At 42.0% G+C, this 21,537-nt stretch overlaps 1 protein-coding gene across 7 annotated transcripts in view; it reads right to left on the bottom strand.

Moving 5' to 3' along the window:
- pald1a (phosphatase domain containing paladin 1a) overlaps positions 1-21,537 on the bottom strand; it is a 65,661-nt gene that overhangs the window by 26,502 nt on the left and 17,622 nt on the right. For all 7 annotated transcript variants that reach the window (XM_074619062.1, XM_074619064.1, XM_074619061.1 and 4 more), the window contains 8 exons: positions 21,112-21,207; positions 20,882-21,016; positions 20,523-20,639; positions 19,240-19,419; positions 18,904-19,101; positions 18,239-18,379; positions 18,071-18,142; positions 12,467-12,607 (listed from right to left, as the gene is read on the bottom strand). In XM_074619062.1, the coding sequence (XP_074475163.1) occupies positions 12,467-12,607; positions 18,071-18,142; positions 18,239-18,379; positions 18,904-19,101; positions 19,240-19,419; positions 20,523-20,639; positions 20,882-21,016; positions 21,112-21,207 (1,080 nt within the window). The remainder of the gene's footprint in view (positions 1-12,466; positions 12,608-18,070; positions 18,143-18,238; positions 18,380-18,903; positions 19,102-19,239; positions 19,420-20,522; positions 20,640-20,881; positions 21,017-21,111; positions 21,208-21,537) is intronic.

Below are 21,537 nucleotides of genomic sequence, written 5' to 3' on the forward strand. Positions count from 1 at the left end.
AGAGTCACAAAAGCTGCCGCGAAGACCATATTTTTTGTTTGCCACACAACAGCGTGGTCAAACACTTTGGTTCGGGGGCACATTTTTGAAATTACTATGGATGCACTGCCATGAAATTTGGTTTGTGGATCCCAGTAGATGAGACTAAAAGACTTTTACTGATTCCACCTAGCGCCAGCAACACATAAAAATCCCAACATGCTAACCATGAACATGTTACCATGCGAAACATGGCATGCTAAATATTAGCATGTGAACACTATTTGCACATTGGGTGATCAATCTAACTATAAAGCAAGGAATCTCTATCCGTCTGTCCTTCTGTGTTTTATTCGTATATCTCGAGAACCGTTCAGCCTATCGACTTGACACTTGGCGGGTGTATTGCTGGGGACCCAACGGCATGCAATTTGGCGCAATTTGGACACGTGACACGTTCAATATTAATAAACTTTGAATAAACAAGCACAGAGCGCTCTGTGCAGCAGTAAGGGAGGGGGCTGAGGACTCCCGACAATGAATGCAAGTAGCAATACCGGAAGCCAAGCAATCGCTCCAAATTGCCGCGACTGCCGTTCACTTTACAACCGGACTCCTCTTCACTTTCCAGGAGGTAACACCAGCGTATAGCCAACTGGAAGCAGAATGGAACCAGAGTGTATCTCACCGGTGAGACCGTGAGTAAGCTGCGACCTGTGTGTGTTTTTTCCCTGTGAGTAAGATGGCATTCCCCCCGGTGTCAGACTGCACACTGACCGCAGTGGTAATGTCAAAGCAAGGGACTACTACGCCTATTTGGAAAGTGTATTTCACCGGTGTTTCTGACCGCGAGTAGCCGCGACTTGGGCGTGTGATGCAACTATGTCATGGCAGGTGTAACCTATTGCTCAGGAACCAAGGAAGTGCAGTGTCGAGTGTGACGTCGTATGAACGGTTCTCGAGAAATCTGCCAGCAGCAACACCACCGGCCAGAATTAATGACTATGAGTGACACCTTTCACATACATGTAGTCAGTAAGCGATTTGAGGGAGGATGCCATCCCCCCCTTGTTAGCAAAATGATCGAAATACATGCCCCTTGTTAACCTGCCAACCGCCCTCTCCATCACCTAGTAGCAGAGAGAGAGAGAGTGCAGGGTCAGAGGGGTCGTTGAGTTGAATATGTTAGTCTAGTCCTCCTGACTCATTGATCCTTTTATCTGACTGAGGTTTGTGCAAGTTAGAATCTATGGCGCCAACCATGGCTGTGAAATATCGATAGCCTAACTGTGCTGTGTATTGATATATCCGTGGTGCTGTCCGTGGTGCTGAAGTAGCGGACGGATTTGTAATTGCGACTTTTTATTTGAGTCCGTTTCCTCATGGATCTATAATACTCTCTAAACTATATAGCTGGGGGGTGTGGTATTAAAAAATACAGAACCAAAAGAGTCATTCAAGGGGCGGTTCGCTTGTCACGGCTGAACGAAATGAAGGAATCGCCAATTAAATGTAGTTTTGTGATGCATTGTTTATGTAAAAGTATTCATTATAGCCAATTTAACAAACAACATGGGCTTTCCTCTGGCACTAGCCTGGTAATCAGACTGAATTGCCAATTATTCAGTCCGACTTCGTGTTCGCCATTTTCAGTTCGCCCCACCAATCAATAGAGACACATCCATCCTTTCTGCCATTTGCGCTCAACACAGAAGCTGCAGTAACAGTTGCTAGAAGCAGTTAATTTCACATTTTTCATGTCGATCAAAGACATATGCCAATTTAAGTGTTTTTTCTGCAAGTGGGCTACTCATCCATGCTTGTCGCCATCTTTGTGTTGTTTTTTCTCTCGCCATTTTTCTGGCTCTGGCAGAAAAGATGACGTACCCATTCTTAATCACCCCCTAAAATGTTCTAAGTCGCTAAGACTGTTTTTTTTCCAACCACAGAGGAAGTAATGACAACAACACACTAGATGTATTTGAATCACTGAAACAAATCAGACATGTGGGCGGCAAATCAAAGCTCTTCAACCAGGCTTTGTCCTATTAGTCATATGGATCGTAAAATAGCAAAGTTGTCTCTCTAGTTTTCATTATCCCAAGATTTTGTTTTATGTTGTTTGATGGTCATTATATCCTCACAGGGCTGCGGGCATGAGTAAAAGAAAAATAACAATAATTGGAATTTGAACAGCGCTTTTTCTAAGACTTAAAAGTCACTTGACTCAAGACACAAAGGGATGGCTAAGAGAAAGCAGTGGCGAAGAGATGCGAGATTACGTCTTCAGTCTGATCTGTGAATATGCCGGTGAGTCATTAAAATAGCAACACATGGCTTTCACCAACTGAGCACCTGTCAACCTATGGAATGTGTGAATGCCATGAACCTATTTGATATTCACCCGTTTTGTAAATGCCAACACGTATAAAATCATATCATTATAAGAAAGAACATTGTGTCGTATTGTGAGGTGAAAACCCCCTTTAGACGAGGGAGGTCTGAATGTTCCTCGCTGACTGTGTGAGTTGTTGGCACTTTGGGAGCAGTTATGGCGTCGTTAACACGGGGATTCATCTGTTGCTCAACTGTCCTCACGTACGAAACGCGGCTTCCCTGGCTGGGGCATTGTGAAAGTGCAACTCGACCCAGTCACGACTCCTTGCATATGCCACATGGTTGGCATTTAAATGACTTCACCGCTGGGATTGTATTCCGGTAGATATTTGTTCAGTGCCAGTAGCTAGCTAGTGTGAAAGCTTAGACAAAAAAAACTGTGGACCTTTTCCCGGTGAAATGATTTGGGGCTTAACAGGATCTGTCGGATATCATGACCACAGCTACTGGGGGCATGTTTAAACACTCATGCATGGTTTTGGAAGGTAGTTATTCCTGGTCTGTGGGGCTGGGGGGAATGACAGGTTTAGTGTGTGGGGGCAGGAAATGGCAACCCTTCTGTGCGGTGCTCAGCGAGGTCTGAAGCGCCGTCTTGGGGCCAGTGGTTAAGAAGGGGAGGTGGGGGTCACGAGGGAGGTCAGGGCAAAGAGCAGGCCAGGGCAGTTCAGTTATTCAGGGTAAAAGGAGATATGCTAGGAGGAAGAATGAGGTCAGCATGCAGAGAGCGAGGCAGAGCACGAGAGCTCGCAGGAGGAAGTGTGAAATAAACACACAACGTTGTGATGAGTGCAGAGCCCTTTGGCGGTGGCTGAAGCATCACGAATAAAACATTAGCCTGTTAGGTCTAATGAATGAACAACATAATGATGCATTATACATTAATTAAGGGAAACTATACAGTAAGTGATTTTTGGTCCATGCTGTAATACATTACATATAATGCATCAATAATGATTGAGTATGAATGAGTACTTTTACTTTTGAATCTTTGAGCACATTTTGTTAATAATACCAACGTACTTCTACTTAAATAAAGCTATGAATGCAGTACTTTTCCTTGTAATGGAGTATTCTTACATTGAGATATTGCTACTTTTAATTAAGTATAATTTAATTTTTATTTGAAAAGGGACAATGTACACTAATCAACATTCAAACGAATGTAAATGTACCCAAGTTAGATGAAAGGCTAGTTTTCATCGGCGATCCCTTTGCCTGATTGTACGGCATCCTAGAATAATAAAAATAGTACAAAATGTACAATAGGTAAAATACTTAGACCCTCTATGCTGTGTTTTTTTTATGCCCTTTCTGTTTGGTTTGACAAACCAGTTTGATACACTCAGAGAGGTTTTGCTGCTACAGCCTGTCAGGTATGACAAGTAGCTGATGGGGGCGTCAGTTCGCTGCCTTTACAACTCGTCTCCGCTGTTTAGCATTTTAGCTGAATGCCAAACAGTAGTTTAGCATTCAGTATTATACCATAGCTGTCATTTGTAGCAGCAGTGGCTGCTGTTCAGCAAAAGTCACATAGTTTCACAATAGAGCAAGATTACATAACTGTTGCTGAACAGCTGAAACCAGGAGAGAATAGTAAGTGATAAAACCTGGTGTTACAGTAACACAGGTAGAGAAGTCAACAAGTCTGCCAACTGATTCAGTAATGTCCGTTATACACAGTGGGCACTTGATTTATTACCTCAGTAAACATTGTAAACACGAGTTTATGGTCTCAATCGCTAGTTTCAAGTCTTCTTCAATACAGCATGATGTTCATTTAGTAAATTATGGTCCCATTTAGAGTCAAATAGACCATAAAGCAGGGGATGCTTTTTAGGGCGTGGCTACCTTGTGATTGACAGGTCACTACCACGGCGTTGTCCGGTCGGGAGAAGTCATGAAAGTTTATTGTAACATTTTGGTTGCCTAAAAATATCTTGTTCAGCGTTCGGTTGTACTTAGCTTCACCTTCTCGTGTCCCTTCTGGCTCCCAATGGGTGACGTTACGGTGCCTACATCCCCTTCTTATATACAGTCTATGGTTACACAGCAATGTATATCTCAAGCTTGCTAACATGAACTAGAATGGCCTGAGAGCATTCAACTGAGCAACAACGTATTCTGTTGATTTTCATTAATAAGAGGAAGATAATTCTGATTTTAAAAAAGTACGCAGTCTTGCTATGAATAGGCTGAACATGTTTACAAAGTATGCTAAAAAGTGGCTACTTAATTCACGCTTGTTAAGGTTGCTGCAGTAGGCGATGTTTTTGACTCCCTTTTATCAAATTACTCCCTGAAGCTACAGTATTTTGCAAACCGCTTTGAGCTCATTGTTCTTATTAGCCGCACTGACAAAAACATAAACACTGCTGGTTCATATAAAACCATGGGCAGCTGCTCCCAGGTGTCACACAGATCCCCACAACACTACAAATAACATTACCTGCCCAGTGGGAAATGGCAGCTGACGTAAACAGGTGGATGGTGACAACAATAAAACATCTGACTGTACAAAGAGACACATTTTTCTCAGGGATTTTGGGACCAAATCAGGACTAAAAGGATAATTAATTTTGTACATAAAACAACAGGTGGTGGGTGAGAAAGAAAGAAAGAAAGAAAGAAATAAAGAAACCCAGTGGGATGTTGCTTTATGCTGGATGTGAGACTGGGCAACTGAAAATCACTCAATGCAGTTTCAAATTACTCAAATAAAACAAAACTTTTATAATCAGATGTTTTATATCTTCATGAATGTTCAGTTTTGTTTTACAGTGTTGATTCAAATTGATGGTAATTTTGTTCTTTTAACTGCATAGGGAGGTGAACCAATTAACCTGGAAGCTGAGTGTTTATTTTACTTTGTTTTTTTTAACATGTTGTACTCACGGCTGATATCGAGGTTTCAGGTTACGACTAAATCACCAAAGTGGAAAGTCAGTCACCGGATGTAGGCACTTCACAAGTTCTGATTGTCGAGTGTTATTCTGTTGAAAATAACATCTTAAATCACATCACGTCCGCTGCTGGAGAGCGTGCGTTGTAAATGACAGTGCAGCAACACGGTGAAGTGGAGCTATACTCTACAGCGACTGAGCAATTAAACTTTGAACAGGGTCGCGCTGATGGCAAAAGTTGGAATAATAAGCAGTCTGAAAATGATTATAATTGCCGGGGGGTTAAATCGGTTGCCGTGAAGACCGATTTTATTTGCGTGTAATTGTTTCCGATGACGCAGTGCACCAGACCAGGCGATGTCATTGATTGGATCCTCGTCTCTGGTTGAAGGTGCGCTAATCAGTGAAATCGCCTGGCTCGAAAAAAACCTTCCTACACTCTTCCACTCTTCCGCCTTCCACTGGATACATGCCCGAAAATACCCCTGACTCATGATTTAAAAGGGAGTGCGATCGACCTGCTGACAGAGTAGGAAACCTAGAAACAGATTATCTAAAGAGGACCCATTATGCTTTTGTGCTTTTTCCATTTCCTTTAGTGTGCTATATTGTTTTTTTTTGCATGTAAATAAAAAAAAGAAACACTGCTCCTGAACTGCCTGAAACGCCTTGCTTGAAGTCCCGCCTTTTCTTCTGTAATGCGGTGATGTCCCCAAGTAACACATTTGCATAATACCTAGTTAGAGCCAAGCCGAGTGGCCACTTCCAGTGCTGAGAAATGAAGCCAACGCTGAAGTGCCAGAAACTTGAGACTGGCTCCAAAAGTGAGTCAATCCCCATAGACCCCCATGTTAAAATGCCCAAATAAACAGCAGAAATAAACATGTTTACAGCTTGGTACAAGAAAAAAAAACAGCTTTGGCCTCTATAGATAATTTCCCTGTTCATAAAAACTGTACAGAGGTTGAATTTTTATATAACTTACCCGTTTAATTTATACAAAGTTAAGCATTATTGAGGTTGTGGCCGCTTTGAGTGACAGGTGGGTGCCGTACCAGGTCACTAGCTGCTAGCTATCTGCTCTGCTGCGTCATTCGGGGCCGTCTCAGCTCCACCAACGATCCACCTCTTTGCTCATTTTTGGATTAGCCGCGAGTTAGGCTGTGTCGTCGGTGCCAAGATGGCGACGGACGGAGCCACCGACTTTGAGCTTCACAATGGCTCTTCAGAAACCTACGGATGACGTCACAGAGACTACGTCTATATTTCATACAGTCTATGGTTAGAGCAGAGCAGTAACGCAGTCTGAAGAGTTTGGTTTGGTTCACCAATCACAACAAAGTGGGCCAGCTGACCAATCAGAGCAGAGTGTGCTTTTCGGAAGGGGGGCGGAGCTCCAACAGAGCGTTTCAGACAAAAGTGTGAAAAGAGTTGCTGCAGCAGAGACACTATGAGATAAATAAAGCGTTTTTTGACCATAAAGCAAGTACAAATGTTCTAGTAGAAACCCAAAATACAACTATGAACCTAAAAAAAATTACCATAATAGGTCCTCTTTAATATTCATTAAGTCAACTCAGAAAGTCAAAGTCACAAGGATCTTGGTGTCTATGGTACCTGCTGCACATGTACAACTAAACCTACTCTTTACAGTTTCAAAACAAGGCACAGAAATCATGAGTGACAGAAATATATATGAGTTTAGGATCAACCCTTACAAGAGAATTCAGCAGCCCTCTAATGCGTCATGTCATGTTAGACATCAGTGGGCACATAAAACTCTCACTAGATGCATTAGAAGACCATTTAAAGCTGTGGAAACTCCCTTAAAATAAATGAGCTCCTGAATAGCAACTGACTCGTAGCAGCTGCATATAACCCCCCCGACTCACCAAACCCCTCTGGAAAGTCCCCAGAGATGCTTTATTTACCTCTACGTGCACTGCCCCACACACACACACACACACATATACAACTGCATCACAACTCTCTGGACTAATAAAGCACAGAGAGACGATGTTATCCACGTCCAAATAGCTCATCTGGTTGCACCTGCTCAGATGGGATTCAGTCAAAATAACTCATTTTCGTAGACAGCCGCAGCAAATAGTGCTATTGCCGTTGGCATGTGAGAGGCTGGAAATTATGAATAAAAACAACAACCTCTGGCTCTCCCACTTCACTTCCTCCCACCCTGTGCCGGGTCTAAATAAGAGCCTCTTTTCAGGAGCTGGGAATCAACGCGCACTTCAGGCTAGAAGAAGAACCTGTCTCTAGTTCAGGTGGGCTCATTTTCCTGCCAATATTTCCCTTGGCTGTTACCAACTCCATCTTGTAATTGGCCCACTTATGTCAAGTGGTCATCCTAATTGAGAAGAAAAGTGTTAATACAAAGAGCCAAAGGAATATTATAAAGATAGCTGAGATTAAAGTGCAAAGCTGCAGAATGTGGACAATGTGATTTAACCTTAACTACGCTTTTCTCCCTCGTTCTCATGCTCTCTTTCTAATCCTTTGCTCTTCTTCGTTAGTATAATTAACCCGGCTGTCAGTGCTGCGGTGGTCCCCTCAAACATCCCCCAGTTCCTCCCCCCCTTCTTCTTTCCCAAAGACGTCCGCTACCTTTCCTCAAGAAAAACCTGCTCACAGCATTCTCCCCTTTCTGAAAATATTTTTCCACTGCCCCGTCCAAACCATGAGGGCCTTTCTTTGGACACACACTCGCAGCATGATTTGCTGCTCATTCACTCTTGCTCTGTGCGTTTCAGATTTCTCACCACCTGGGTGAAAAAAAAAGCATTCGAGTGATAGAGAAAAATGACTCGCCCCAACATTAAGGATTAGGAGTTGGGTTTCTGAGATTGTCAGAAGTGGCAATTTCCATTTCTGCAACTCTGCTCTCTTTTGCTTTTCAAAATCTTTGACCGCGTGGGTGGAAGCCAGCGCCAGCCTGGTGGTCTGAAAGGTAACACTAGGTATGATAGAGCTGAGGGAATATAATTATTTGAGGAAATGGAAAAGCTTGATAATAAATCACGACGATTTAGACAGATGATAAAAGGGAAATGTGGGGAAAACAAACAATCAGAGGTTTAAGAGATGGAAATTGAGAGACTGTGAAGATGTTGGTGTTTCCGCTAAGAAAATATCAGATCCCCTGCTAACCTTCAAATCATTTCTAATTATCCAATAAATCCGCCTGTGTCTCATAGACACCTGTAAACACACAAAGCTCCACAAAGGAAAAGGGACCAATATCAAAGTAAACGCCAGTGTGCACAGATTGCTCGAGGCCATTTTCAAATCTCAAACTGGCTCGACGATGGAAAGAAAGGCCCCTGCAGCTGATTCCTGTGCAGGAGACAGGAGACAGGAGAAGGAGGAGGAGGAGGAGGAGGTAGCGGAGGAGAGGAAGTAGCCTCTCCACTGCGTCGACCTTGATGTTGGAGGACGCATCTGCAACGCGAGGTCACGCCTGGTTGGCAGCAGGGATTTACAGGCCCTTCAAGAAGAACCCCCCTCCTCCCCAAAAAAAGCACCACCTTCCCCCCTTTCCCAGGCCCCTCTGGGAGCTGGCGGACGGTTCGGGTCCCAGTGTAAATATATTTTTTCTCTATCAAAGACACATTTTCCAACCACTGTCAAAGGGGAGGAGGGTGCTTTGGGAGGGGGGAGGGCTACAAGAAGAGAGAGAGAGAGAGTTGGGGGTGAATTTTTTTCCCCTCTTCTTCCCCCCTTTTTCTCCCTCGTCTGCTGCTGCCGGCCGGGTTCTAGCAACATCTGGCACTGTTTATCACCTGGCCTGCTGGTTCAAGCAGGAAGGGAAAGGCTGAGAGGGGGAACGTAGTTGCCAACCTGAGGTCTGCTATAGCGGGGTTAAAAGATAATTCTGATTCATTACAAATTTGGGTCCTGTTTCTGTCGTTTTAGCCATCATTTCTATTGGTTATGATAACATTGTATTATGTAATCTGGGAACAGCAAAACTGGTAGTAAAAACTGAACCAGAAAGTCTGTAAACGTAAAAGGATGTTTACAACAGACACCTTCAGATTCGTTTTCTCTTCCAAATAACTTTGGAGTTTGTTTAAAACTTGTTTGATTGTCTGATTTGATAACTTTTTAAACTTGTGTTGCTTAGTTCACAGATCTCAGCAGTTAAAAGAGATGTCTTATGAACAAACAAAAGTTCTGTTCACATCCAGCATTTCTCACTAAAACACATGTGTATCATCGAGGTCGAAACAAACACGTTGTGTTCATTTCCCTCCTTGTAAAACACTTCTAAAGCTGATTTTCTTTTATGGTTGAGATCATGCATTGTTTACATTCATGTCACCTAGCTTGCTGTCTTCTTCTTCACTGCCTCTGCTGACACGTTGCCACGCTCCGTTGCGTGTGTTACAGACGCCAACTGTCGATCAATGGAATAGCACGGAAATGGCAACAGGAATGTGCATCGCGTCGCAGTGCAGCGCTCACATGCATTAACATGCACTAAAAGCATGAAGGGGCCGGCCCGGATATGTCAACAAAGCAAGCAGAATCTCAGACTACAACACATACAGCGGAGAGTAACTTCATTCTCTGCTCAGGTAGACATTACTCCTCTATATCTTTACATAGCAAATAGTTGTTTGATGCTATATTAATGCTCTGGATATCGTTTAGAGAAGCTTTAACTGTGGATGTGCATGGGGAAGGAAGATGGGTGGTGAATAATCGTTGTAGGGAAGCAGCTGTGTGTAGTTAGTTTGGGCATAAAAGTATGTGAGGCATTTGTGGTGGCAGTAATAATAGAAACAAACAAAAAGGACCGCCGGCTGAAAGGAAAAACATGCGCGGATGAATAAGTAAATAAATAAATAAATAAAAAATGAATGAGGGGAGAAAGAAATCAGTAATAATATTCCTTTAATAATCTTCTTAGCAGTTTCAGTGACATGCTGTGTGAGTGTGTTTCCACTTGAATGGTTGCCTCTAAAGAGTGTGTGTTTGCAATAGTGTATGTGTGTGTCTATGGTCCTATTTGTGTTTATGCATGTGTGTAAATGTAAATGGATGTTATTTGAGTTTGTTGTGGCGTTAACTCATCGACAACTCAAAGAGATTTAAGAAGTTTTTAATACTTTTCATTGTATTATTCAGATTGTTGTTTTTGTAATGCTTGAATGCGGAGTTTTGTTCCAGTGTAAAAGATTTAATCACTGTGGCATGCTGAGTTCTTCTTCCAATGTAGTAGAATAGTTTTCTTGTTGATAGTTAGGGCGACCAGTAGACGTGTTGTGAATTGTTTATGTGCTGGCTCAAGTATGCCCGAGGAGGCTGCACTCGCAAGTGAGTGCATAATGTCTGATTCGGTGAGTCATTATGTTGCATCTTGTGTTACGTATTCTGTGAATGATTTTTGTATTGAATCAGTCCGGTGTTATTTTGTTACTGCAATTATCATACAAATTACCTAATTGATTTGAAAGTGAGCCGAGAGCGAGACCTTTCGCTGGAGCCTGGCATCGGAACGTGACAGACGGAGAGAGAATATAGGCGAAAGACGAGGTTCGTGGGACAATGAGGCCCATTGATACTGCGGAGACAGGACCGGGTGCCTCCAGCGCGCTGAGAACGGCTGACGGTGCACAGAGGCACAATGATTACAGTCTGCATTACAAATGGCTAAAACAGAGCCGTGGTCCTGCAGAGGCCACAGCATCAGAAGAGACCCTGTCCAGATAGGTCCTCAAAGCCCCACTACGAGCTCATTTTGTTCATTGTATGCCTCGTTTATTACAGAGGGTCCAAATTACCAGGAAACACCTTTCAGATATGCAGCTGTTTTTCATCCTTTTTTTTCACAATGCACTTCTCTACTACCTCTGATTCTTCGTTATGAGCGGCTAGAGACTTGCATGAAGACGCTGATATATTATATGTGTAACTATTGTTTATTGTAAAGGAGCTGTCGTAGGTTAGAGACACCCATCATTTCCGTTTCTGACAAGGAGCACCAGGGCTCAATTATTGTAGACTTTTGGTCAACACTCTTAGCGCTTTCAAGCTATTTATTCAAAAAAGAGTGTAACATTGGGTGAGAGAGGACACTTTGTCTACATTTTGATATAGAAATTGTGCAGAAAGAGTGGAAATTGTGGCATGTTTTTTGAGAAGCTTTTAGGTAATGGAGCTTAGATTGGGTTCAATGCAACACATGCCCATTGTAAAACGGTCTTAAAAAAAGCATAAAACATAAACTACGATTTCTTAATAACTGTGCTGGCTTTCAAAAAGCTGATACAGCCCAATAAAGATCCAAGTCTCAGTGACCCTTCATAGTTTGAATCATTATGCTGCGTTAAAGTATGAGGACGTGATATGTGTCCAAAGAGGGGTGTGTTTGAGCCCCTGTGCTTTGTGCACTTAATAAAACGTCAAGAGGTCAAGCCTGAAAAACACAAGTAATCATTTCTTTCCCTGCCTTTTTGACCCTTACTCTCTTCCATTAAGACCCAAAGGTATTCCATTTACTTTTAAAGATAAGTTATGTTGTAACACAATCACTTCCCTCGCTCTGCAGGTCCTGCCTACAAAGCAGTTCATCTCTCTCATTCATGTCTCTGGGATCCCACGAAACATCTAAACAAGTTTCTTGTCGCCATCTATGGGGCTCACGCGGAACTGCGCCTAAATCCTTATTAACATGCTGATTGTGTCTCGGCCTGAAGAGGACAGATTCATAAGTAAGCAGCGTCTGCTTTGATTTAACGACGCAGACGTCGTCCAGGAAGTTCAGAGGAATGTGTGATTGTTATTTGCTGTCGAAGACACAACTATTTGCGATGAATAAATATTCAACACAACTTAATACTCATCTGGACTGTGAGTTTCTATTGAATGTATTTCAATTCTTCTCTCAATGACATAACACATTCTCTAGACCTAAATCTAATCCCAACCTTTAACCTAAACCTTATTCGTAATCCTCAAAAGAGCCCTTTGGCGAAATGATGGCAGGCCAAAATGTTGTAAAATGTCCCACTCACGCTCAAACTGATCCTCACAAAGATAGAAGAATGACAGCAAACTCACACATACTCCTGTTTCTTTATCTATTTATGCCCTTCATTGCTGTCAGTAAGATCTATCTATCTCTTTCAACCACCAGGTAATGAATACTACAGGGAGATGTGCTGTACCTGTCTGTACGTGGAGATGATGATCTCTCTCAGATGGTAGTGCATGGGGGTCATGGTCTCGCTGACAGAGTCCAGGGCCATGTCCACCTCCCTCTTCATCCTGTGGCCGTCGGGCAGCAGACGCACCAGCTGCATCACGACCTGCACGCCAGAAAACGACAGGACAGACGTTCGTCGTTATACAGAGAGTTTTTCCAGCCAAAAAAGTTTCAAGAAAAGTTGTGACATGACTGCAAAATGTAACAAACACCACTAACTCTGGTACATCTGCCACTGACTTAACATAATGTTATTGTAATGAATGCGACTACTACAGTAGAAGCAGAAGCGCTGGCATTGTTTACTCGAAAAAAATATGTTTTCTGGGATTAAAAACTTTTTCTGGGATTAAAAACTTTTTCTGGGATTAAAAACTTTGCAAGAAAGATGTGGATCGAAATGTAATTAAGCGATAATCTCTCAAATGGCTGAAAAACAATCTCAACACAACGCCTATTTAGTGGCTTTTTTGGCGCTTTCGCAGCAGGTGGGGTTAGCCCAGTTGTCACAGTACTGTAAATCTTAAAATTTCCATTTTTTTCTACGCTCTTTGAAGCGTTCTCATCGATGTTGGTTTTAACAGTTGAGATTGAAAGTTCATTCTTAACCTTGGAAACAGCAACAACAGTAACAAAACAATCTAAACACAATTTAGCAGCTGTTCTGGCACTTTTTAAGTCACATGATATTCATTAAAATGTTTATTTTTTTGTCCTTTTAATCCTTTCTATGCATGTAATGTAAGGCATGTTAAGTTTCAGCTATGCCATAAAAATATAATTGCATAGCTGCATAGAATTTGTGTTTTTATATGTTTTATTCAGGGTTTTTGATGCATTATATGGAGCACTTTCAACTGTCTTTATGTATGAAATAAGTCACGGCAATATAAATAATCTTGCCTTGGCTTGAAGCAACAGCAGCATCTGGAATCATCACGCCGTGCCAACATGTAAACATTTTGTACCATTAGAATGAATTAATCATGCAAATACTATGAGAACTGATGAACTCTGGCCATCTTGTGAGGTCTGTTCATAACAGTTCATTGTGCAAACACTCTGCTGTCCTGACCTAATTGAAATATCGGTGCGAGTGGGTGTCAGCGTGTTCATTTACAGTGTTGACCTAGCTGAGATGGGCAATGTTTCCATCAGCATGTAAAAACCACAGCTAGTTTACTAAACCTTGTTGGAGGGTCCCTCTGGAGCAGGTTTACTCTGGAAACTAATGATAACACCGATAAGAAGGAGAAGAAGAAGATGAAGAAGAAGAAGAGGGAGGCAGAGGGGGAGGAAAGCCAAAGAGCAGGATCAGAGAACAGAACATGCCTGCAGGCAAAAAACCCTATTTGCTCATTCAGTGTGTGTTTCAGACCGGCAGCATCAGCATGCAGCCTGATGCTGCCCTTCTGAGAAACACAATCTGTGTCCGGTTGCATAAAACCATAACCTTACTACTCAAGATTTCTCTCAAGGTACTATTGTTTTTCTTACCTACTATGTGTTTTCCTGAAAGTCACGATCCAAGACTTCTGTGTTTTCAAAGCCTAGAAACCCTTTAAAAGGTCTAGTGTGTAAGATCTGATAGCACACTCTAGAAGAACTACATGGCCGACGTGAAAACGCGAATAGACCTTTCTGGAGTCAGTTGTGGTTTGAGTGCAGAGTGTGTGTGTGCGTGCATGTGGGAAGTGAGTGGTGAAGCAAGAGAGAGAGCGGTGGCAAATTTGTGCAGTGGAGCAGAAGACAGAGTTAGTTTAGCTCTGAGAATATCAAGTGAATGTACGGTGGGAGTTGCAGTTTGTGCAGAAATAAATGCTGCAGCTCCTCGAGACCAACAGAGGTTTCCCGTTTCCCAGAGGCTGAGAGGAGTGACAGGGGTTTACTCAAGAGCGAGTAACATTATCGACACCGGCCCAAGCAGGAAAAGTTAACACGGTGGTTCGTCCGTTCTGGGCAACTTTAGAAACATGTTGGCCGGCTTCGTGAAAAAATGGTTCATTCCAAGGTAACAAAAACACAACCATTCTTATTTTCAGGTGATTATACACAAAAGAAAAGCATACTTAGAAATATTATATTCCATTTCTGCCAATAGATCTCCCTAAATGTTATACACTGTCCCTTTAAAAAACACCAAAGACACACTATAACGCAGACAAGCTAACCAATCGAGGCAGCTCCATTGTTAAAATTACTGTTTTTGTCAATGGAGTGTGGTGGATTTGAAGAGATCATAGATGGATACAACAGCTTCAGTCTGTTTCTCTAAACTAGGGTGTGCCGACCCCCATCTACTGTAGGTAAATACACCAATTATGGATAAAAACCTCATACTTCAAAAAAGTTGTTCAACTCCTTTTTGGCCACTTGGGGGCAGCAGAAACAAGTTGTGAACACCAAATTGACTTATTCCCACCTTTTAAGTTGACTTGTTGGCAAACAGTTCCTTATTTACACCTCCAGCAGTTACAGATCAACATTATCATTCATTTGGAGTCGTGTCTCTGACGAATGTAAGTCCAACATTTACTCTCTTTTTGCTCTGACTCATGACGGAAATATCTGTCTCTTAAGCTGCTGAATGCTCCACTGTGTTCACCAGCTAGTTGCTAACTTTATGTGTTTATTAGAAAAATATTGATTAAGGAAATCTTAACAGGACTAGAGATGTTTCATTAAACCTGGGCGCTGATTATCAGAGGATCAACAAACACTATGTCACACACCAGCAGAGGATTATATCACACCACACCAGTCCCTCGCATCACGTGGACCTCACAGCCATAGCAACACCTTTTTTGGCAGATAAGGCAACGGGGATGGCAACATCACACATCCCTCAGAGGTTGAATAGGAGGCGGACGAGGTTTCCGTGGCGACCACTCTGTGTATCCCAGAAACTCGGGTGGCCGCGCTGCTTTGACTGGCACGCTGTATTGTGTGCCTGCTGAGCACAGTTTCTGTGTGTGTCCATTTTTGCGGTGCCGAGGACACGACCAGCAGGTTCCAACCACTGAATCATTGTCACAGCTCTGAATCAAGAACAACACCAAGCAGCTCTAATTCACTGACACCATTCAGACCAGAGGAGAAAAGGCTTTGGCTTCTGGCTTTGTTTACCCAAAGCTTTCAATCACAGGTGCAGAGTTTGGACTGAAACAAAAAAAGGGCTGTACCCCTTTAATAAACAGCTGTATGGCATGGTGATGTGATTCACCAAAGAGGTGAACAAGAACGTTACGCCTCTGACCACAAGCAAACACCAACATGCTCAGAAAGCTCTCGCTCTCTACTGCCTCCATTGACTCAACTACACTGAGTAAATGAAAACTTGAAGTAGCCTTTCTAAGGGTTCAAGGAAATGAGCACACAAGGTTAATGCATTTTATGCTCCCAGCAGCAGCACCAGCAGCAGCAGCATACACAGTACATGAATACACCAAGAAATAAGTGCCATCTACAGAAATGCAAGCGTCATCAACAGAGAAGCGAAGGGTTTAAAAAGGTCACAGTACTGGCGGTGCTCACTTGATTGTCAAGTGGCGTCTGGAAAATGCATCATAGTAATAATAACAACCTCAACACTAAAGGAGGTTATTAACATAAAAATACAGAAACTACGGCTGACAGAACCGATGGACACGCTTCACCCGCGAGAAAATCCGATTTGTCATTAAAGACAAGATAAAAAGATTTTGAGATAATCTCGCAACCTTTAGTCTCTCATCTCGCAGAAGGAACCGAATCATAACTGCAGTCCGAGGATGGGGGTGGAGATGGGGTAGACAAGGGGAGAGTGTGAGGCTGGGTATGGGTTAGAGGTCTTGTGTTGTTCCTTAAAGTGTTGGCTAGAACATTTTGTAGGTGAAGTTATACAAATAATAGTATTTTCATTATATTGTTGTATTTATTTATTTATTTATTATTATTATTATTATTATTATTCTGTGTTTATTTATTTTTCTTCCTTTTTTATTATGTATTTTTTTTATTTATTTTCTTATTTTTAAAGAGTGTTCTTCTTGTGTCATTATGTATGTATATATGAAAATTAAGCATTCACAATAAAAACATTTAAAACAACAAATAAAAATACTGGGCTGACAGAGAGAATGCAGAACGTTATACTATTGTTTCAAGACATATGTATATATATATATATATAAACCAATCAGCCATAACATTAGGACAGCATGGGCACCCTGACCGGTCTACGGCTACGCAGCCCCATACATAACAAACTAGCTACAGTAGCTCTTCTATCTGATCGGACAACACGGGCCAGCCTTCGCTCCCCACATGCATCAATGAGCCTCGGGTTTGACCCTGTCGCCGGTTCAGCTTCCTTGGACCAATTTCGGTTCGTCCTGATCACTGCAGACTGGGAACATCCCACAAGAGCTGCAGTTCTGGAGATGCTCTGACCCGGTCGTCTAACACATCACAATTTGGCCCTTGTCAAAGTCATCACATCATTACGCTTGCCCATTTTTTCTGCTTCCAACACAAAGTTCAAAATGTTCACTTGCTGCCTAATATATCCCCCCCCACTGCCAGGTGCCATTGTAACGAGATAATCAATGTTACTCACTTCACCTCTCAGTGGTCTTAATGTTTTGGCTGATCGGTGTATATAGCAGCTTATATTTATTTGTTTAACCCTCAACAGCATCAACTTAATTTCCCTACACCCACACTAAAACATGTTGCTGTTTAATGTCAATCAATGTAATGACTGAGCTGGTGAAACATAATGAAAATGTGTTGACATGTTGGTCATGATATAATTGTTAGCTCAGTAGCATCCACTTCTCAGCATGCAATTTTCCCAAAGCCCTTCGTCTTTTTTATAGTTTGATTACATGCAGACTTGTTATGTGTATTTTGAGTCCTAAATATTAAATGAGAACTGAGACTAATCACGATGAAGGTTACCACACTCAGCAGATATTTCTTTTGAGAACAACCACAGATCATGTCTCAGTGTCGGCACTGATATGAAAATGGTTGCTAAACGCTGTGATGACACTCAAACCGAAAGAACAGATGGAACTGAGAAGGAAATCCGATCAGTAACCCATGTAGGGCTGCAACTAACCATTATTTTTAATGATTAATATGCTTATTATTTCCTCATTGAATCATTTTGTCTATAAAATGTCAGAAAATTAGGAAAATGCTGTGTCAATAATTTCCCACAGTCAAAGGTGACATCTTAAAGTGTCTGATCAACCAGTCTAAAACCCAAAGATATTGAGTTTACTATCAAGTATGACAAAGAAAAATATCAAATCCTCACATTTAAAACGCTGGATCCAGCAAATATTTGGCATTTTGGTTTTAAAATAAATTATTAAAATGATGTTTGGATTACCGAAATAGTTGACGAATATTTTTTTTGCTGATTGATATATCGACTAATTGTTAATATGAATGAATAAACTGTTGTTGACTGAACTTGTGACTTTAAGGCACTTCATTCTGAGTTTATATAAACGGACAGAGTGAAATGTTATCACATGTTTACCAGCTGCAGAAGGTGTTTTACAAGTGTGCATACCTCAAATTCTCCTTTTGTGTACTTGGCGTCAGGAACACTCACAAACTCATCATCACCAAACTCTGGAAAACCCTGCAGGTGGAAGAAACCAGTTTTTATGTTACTTTGAAAACACTCATTTGATAATTTTTACGTAAATAGTATTAAAATACTGAGGAAGCTTCTTACATTAAAGTGCCAGAGAGTCAGAACAGAGATGACCATGGCGGTCGTGGTCCTGCTTCTGCCGTTGGAGCAGTTAAAAACGAAGGCTGAGTGAGAGTCCTCCGCCAAGGAGCTCTTCATGGCGTCCAGCAGCTTATCGAAATCCTGAGAACAAGGACACACACACACACACACACACAGTTCATTCACAAAAACACACAGTAACTCGACCACAATATCTCTTTGTTTGACCTAAATCTAAGTGTATCATTATCATATTTAATCACATGTAATCACTTTTATTTTACACATAATCTTAATTAAATACATTTTTGTGAACATATTAAATAAAATACATTAAAATATGAAATTAATGCTAAATCAAATTGCTTTAAACTAACTTCTAACTATCATTTTACATTTGTTTTCTTCACATTTCCAATAGAAATCTGCAACATTAATGAACAATAATGAAGGAAATGATCAAATATAATATGAGGGGTTGTGAAAAATGAAAAATAATGAGACCTGCTCATCATTGTATTGTGAAAACCTCACAGTTACATTCTTAACCACTAGAGGGGGCACAAGGCTCATTCATTGTCACCTCTCTCCATTACAACCTGTGAGCTATTTTCATTTCATGGCTTCATGTTTGTGAGTACACGTGTGTTTATTCGCATCATTACCTCCTCCCGGGGCGCACTGCAGTCCGGCAGGGGGATACGCTTGCAGACGAGGCCCTGGTGGGAGCTTTTGTGCTGGTTGAAGATCTCCTGCACCGTCAGGCAGCTTTTAAACATCTTCATCTGTTTCTCCTGCTCCAGCGTCACCTCAAGCCACTTCTGAGCTCGCAGGATCTCCTCCTTCAGAGACGTCTCCAGTTTCTACAGGCCAGGAGGGGACATGAGAGCATTTTTTACTTCAACTAGGTCAAACGCTTAAGTCTGTCTCAGGCAGCCTTGAACACTTATCTGATTGTAACTGTCCTGAAAAGCATCCAAAATGCATCACTCCCACTCTACCTCTATCAGCTGTGGGTCAGACAGCGGGATGGGAATGTGCTGGTCGAGGCACGAGGGCTCCCTCGGTGTAAAGATCTGACCGTTCCCTTCCAGCACCAGCTCCTCCTGCACGTTGACCCACAACACGTGGCCGTGCTTCCTCTTCTCATCCGTCAGATGGGCCAAAACCACTCCGGTAGCCTGCACACACACACACAGCAAGGTTATGATTAGACGGCAAGGAGCTGGAAGTCCGGCTCCTCAGCATCCTGAGGTGGGCGTGTGAGTCAAAATCATCGTGACTCATTCCTCTGAGTCTATTTGTACCCTCATGAATATTCCTAACTGCAAGGATGCATACTGGTGATGACTACAAAACTGTCAGTTTGAAGTGGAAATGTTCTGCGATAGTGGGGATGTGCAAAGTCAGTCTTTTTACAAATTATACTGAAGATTACAAAAATTCTAAAGTATTATGTCTCCTGCCTCAATCACACAAAATAACAGAAAAAATGCACACAAAATAAAAAATGGCCAAGAAACGTTTTTTTAAGTCTACATGTAATACTTGTGTACTGCATGGCTGCTTTGTTGAACTCTTGTAGGGGGTGCTATCGAGCCTCCTTATCACACCCAAGCACAAGAACCATTTGTTTTCAAGCAACCCTTGCCCCTCAACAACAACTTCCTGTTTCATGGCAAATAATGCGTCCCCATGGCAACACCGTCTCATTGAAATTCAAAAGCCTCGCTATTTAGCATCATCAAGGTCTTAACCTTACGCTGACTACATACGAGGGTGATCTGGTTAACCTGCTAAGAGTAGCACGCCAAAGTATATCAACTGTAACTTCCTGTTTCCACTAGGTAGCGCTATAACCATGACTCAAAATTGGCCTGTAGATGTCTTCAGGCCGAGACTAATAATAAATCAAACTGTCATCAAACGTGTGAAATTTGGAATAGATCTGACCATCTGGAGTCGAGTTATAACAGGTTCTTTTTTCATGGTGAAGAATTGAAATTCGCCGCGCAGCCATGGCAACGACACTTAACAAAAAACTCAAAAGCTTCGTAACACAGCTTGATGATGCCTTGACCTTCTGTGTGCACTTGATTTGATTCTAATAAGCCCCCAAAATGACTACTTAGACAGACAAGTATTATAAATAATCCTCTCTAGATGGAAGTGGTAGTCCATAAAATCTCCTTTTCAATCAAGATGATGTTTTAGGATTTGTGTGATTCAGTATTGCAACAGAGTAAATAAGAGCTTGTGTATTAATTTGATGAATCTGCCGCACCTCGGATGTTGGCTGAGCCATCCCATAAACGGGCATCTTGGGCACTCGTCTGAAGTTGACCGCCTTCATCTCCTTCACTGTGCTGAGCACGTCGGGAGCCAAACACTCATCAGCGACCTGTGCAGACACACGCAGTTATACATTTGAAGATGATTGCATGACTGTGTGGGAAGATTGTGAGAGATTAGAGGTATCTTGAAGTAATGATTGACATCATGCAGCGAGCTTTGTCAGTATCAAAATAAACAGCGGTAGCATTTGTTTGCATTATACATCCTGCGCAATATGGTTTTGGTGTCAGATTGACAGATGTAATCAAAAGTCTAACGCCCACGGCATCAATCTTGTGATTTCCTCACCAAGACGCGGGCTCCTCTGGTGACCAGCTCGGCCGGAGCCGACAGCTCTGATAGGTCCATGCAGGCCAGTAGCCTGTACAGCCATGCGTGGCGGCACATCCACTGGCTGAAGTTGGACACAAAGGCAAGAGGATACTGCAAAATGCAACATATAGTTACAACTCAGTTGATTTTTAATGTAACGTTTTTTTTTTATATGAAGACATTTATACTGGGAAAACAAACTTTACCTGTTCGTGAAGGTATGCATTAAATACAATCAAGTAGAAGTAGCGCTCCAAGCTCTGCATGGTTCTGTTGAGAAAGTAGTCTTTGGTACTGCTTCCCTGAGAAACAAACACAAGCTTCAATCAATATCTGTTCAAAGTAGCAGCTCTTATTTCTGTGAAGTGTTTCTTTATTTATTTTTTTATTCTCTGCATTTAAGATCCCACTGATTTCCTGACAGACGGGAGAACATTATACAACATCTCTAAAGTCCTCCATGAGCTCAAGGGCCCACACTGATAAGGACTTTTATGCATCATCATCATCCTTTGTTTTCTGCCTCACTCTTGTTTTCTTTAGCAGCACTTAAATCGAGCAGCAGAAGCAGTTGAAAATCAAGGTGGCTGCCTTTAAAAAGAGAAATTTCAGGTTGCCATCAGCGAAGCTAA

The sequence above is a fragment of the Sebastes fasciatus genome, chromosome 20 (assembly GCF_043250625.1).
Source record: "Sebastes fasciatus isolate fSebFas1 chromosome 20, fSebFas1.pri, whole genome shotgun sequence".
NCBI lineage: Eukaryota > Metazoa > Chordata > Actinopteri > Perciformes > Sebastidae > Sebastes > Sebastes fasciatus.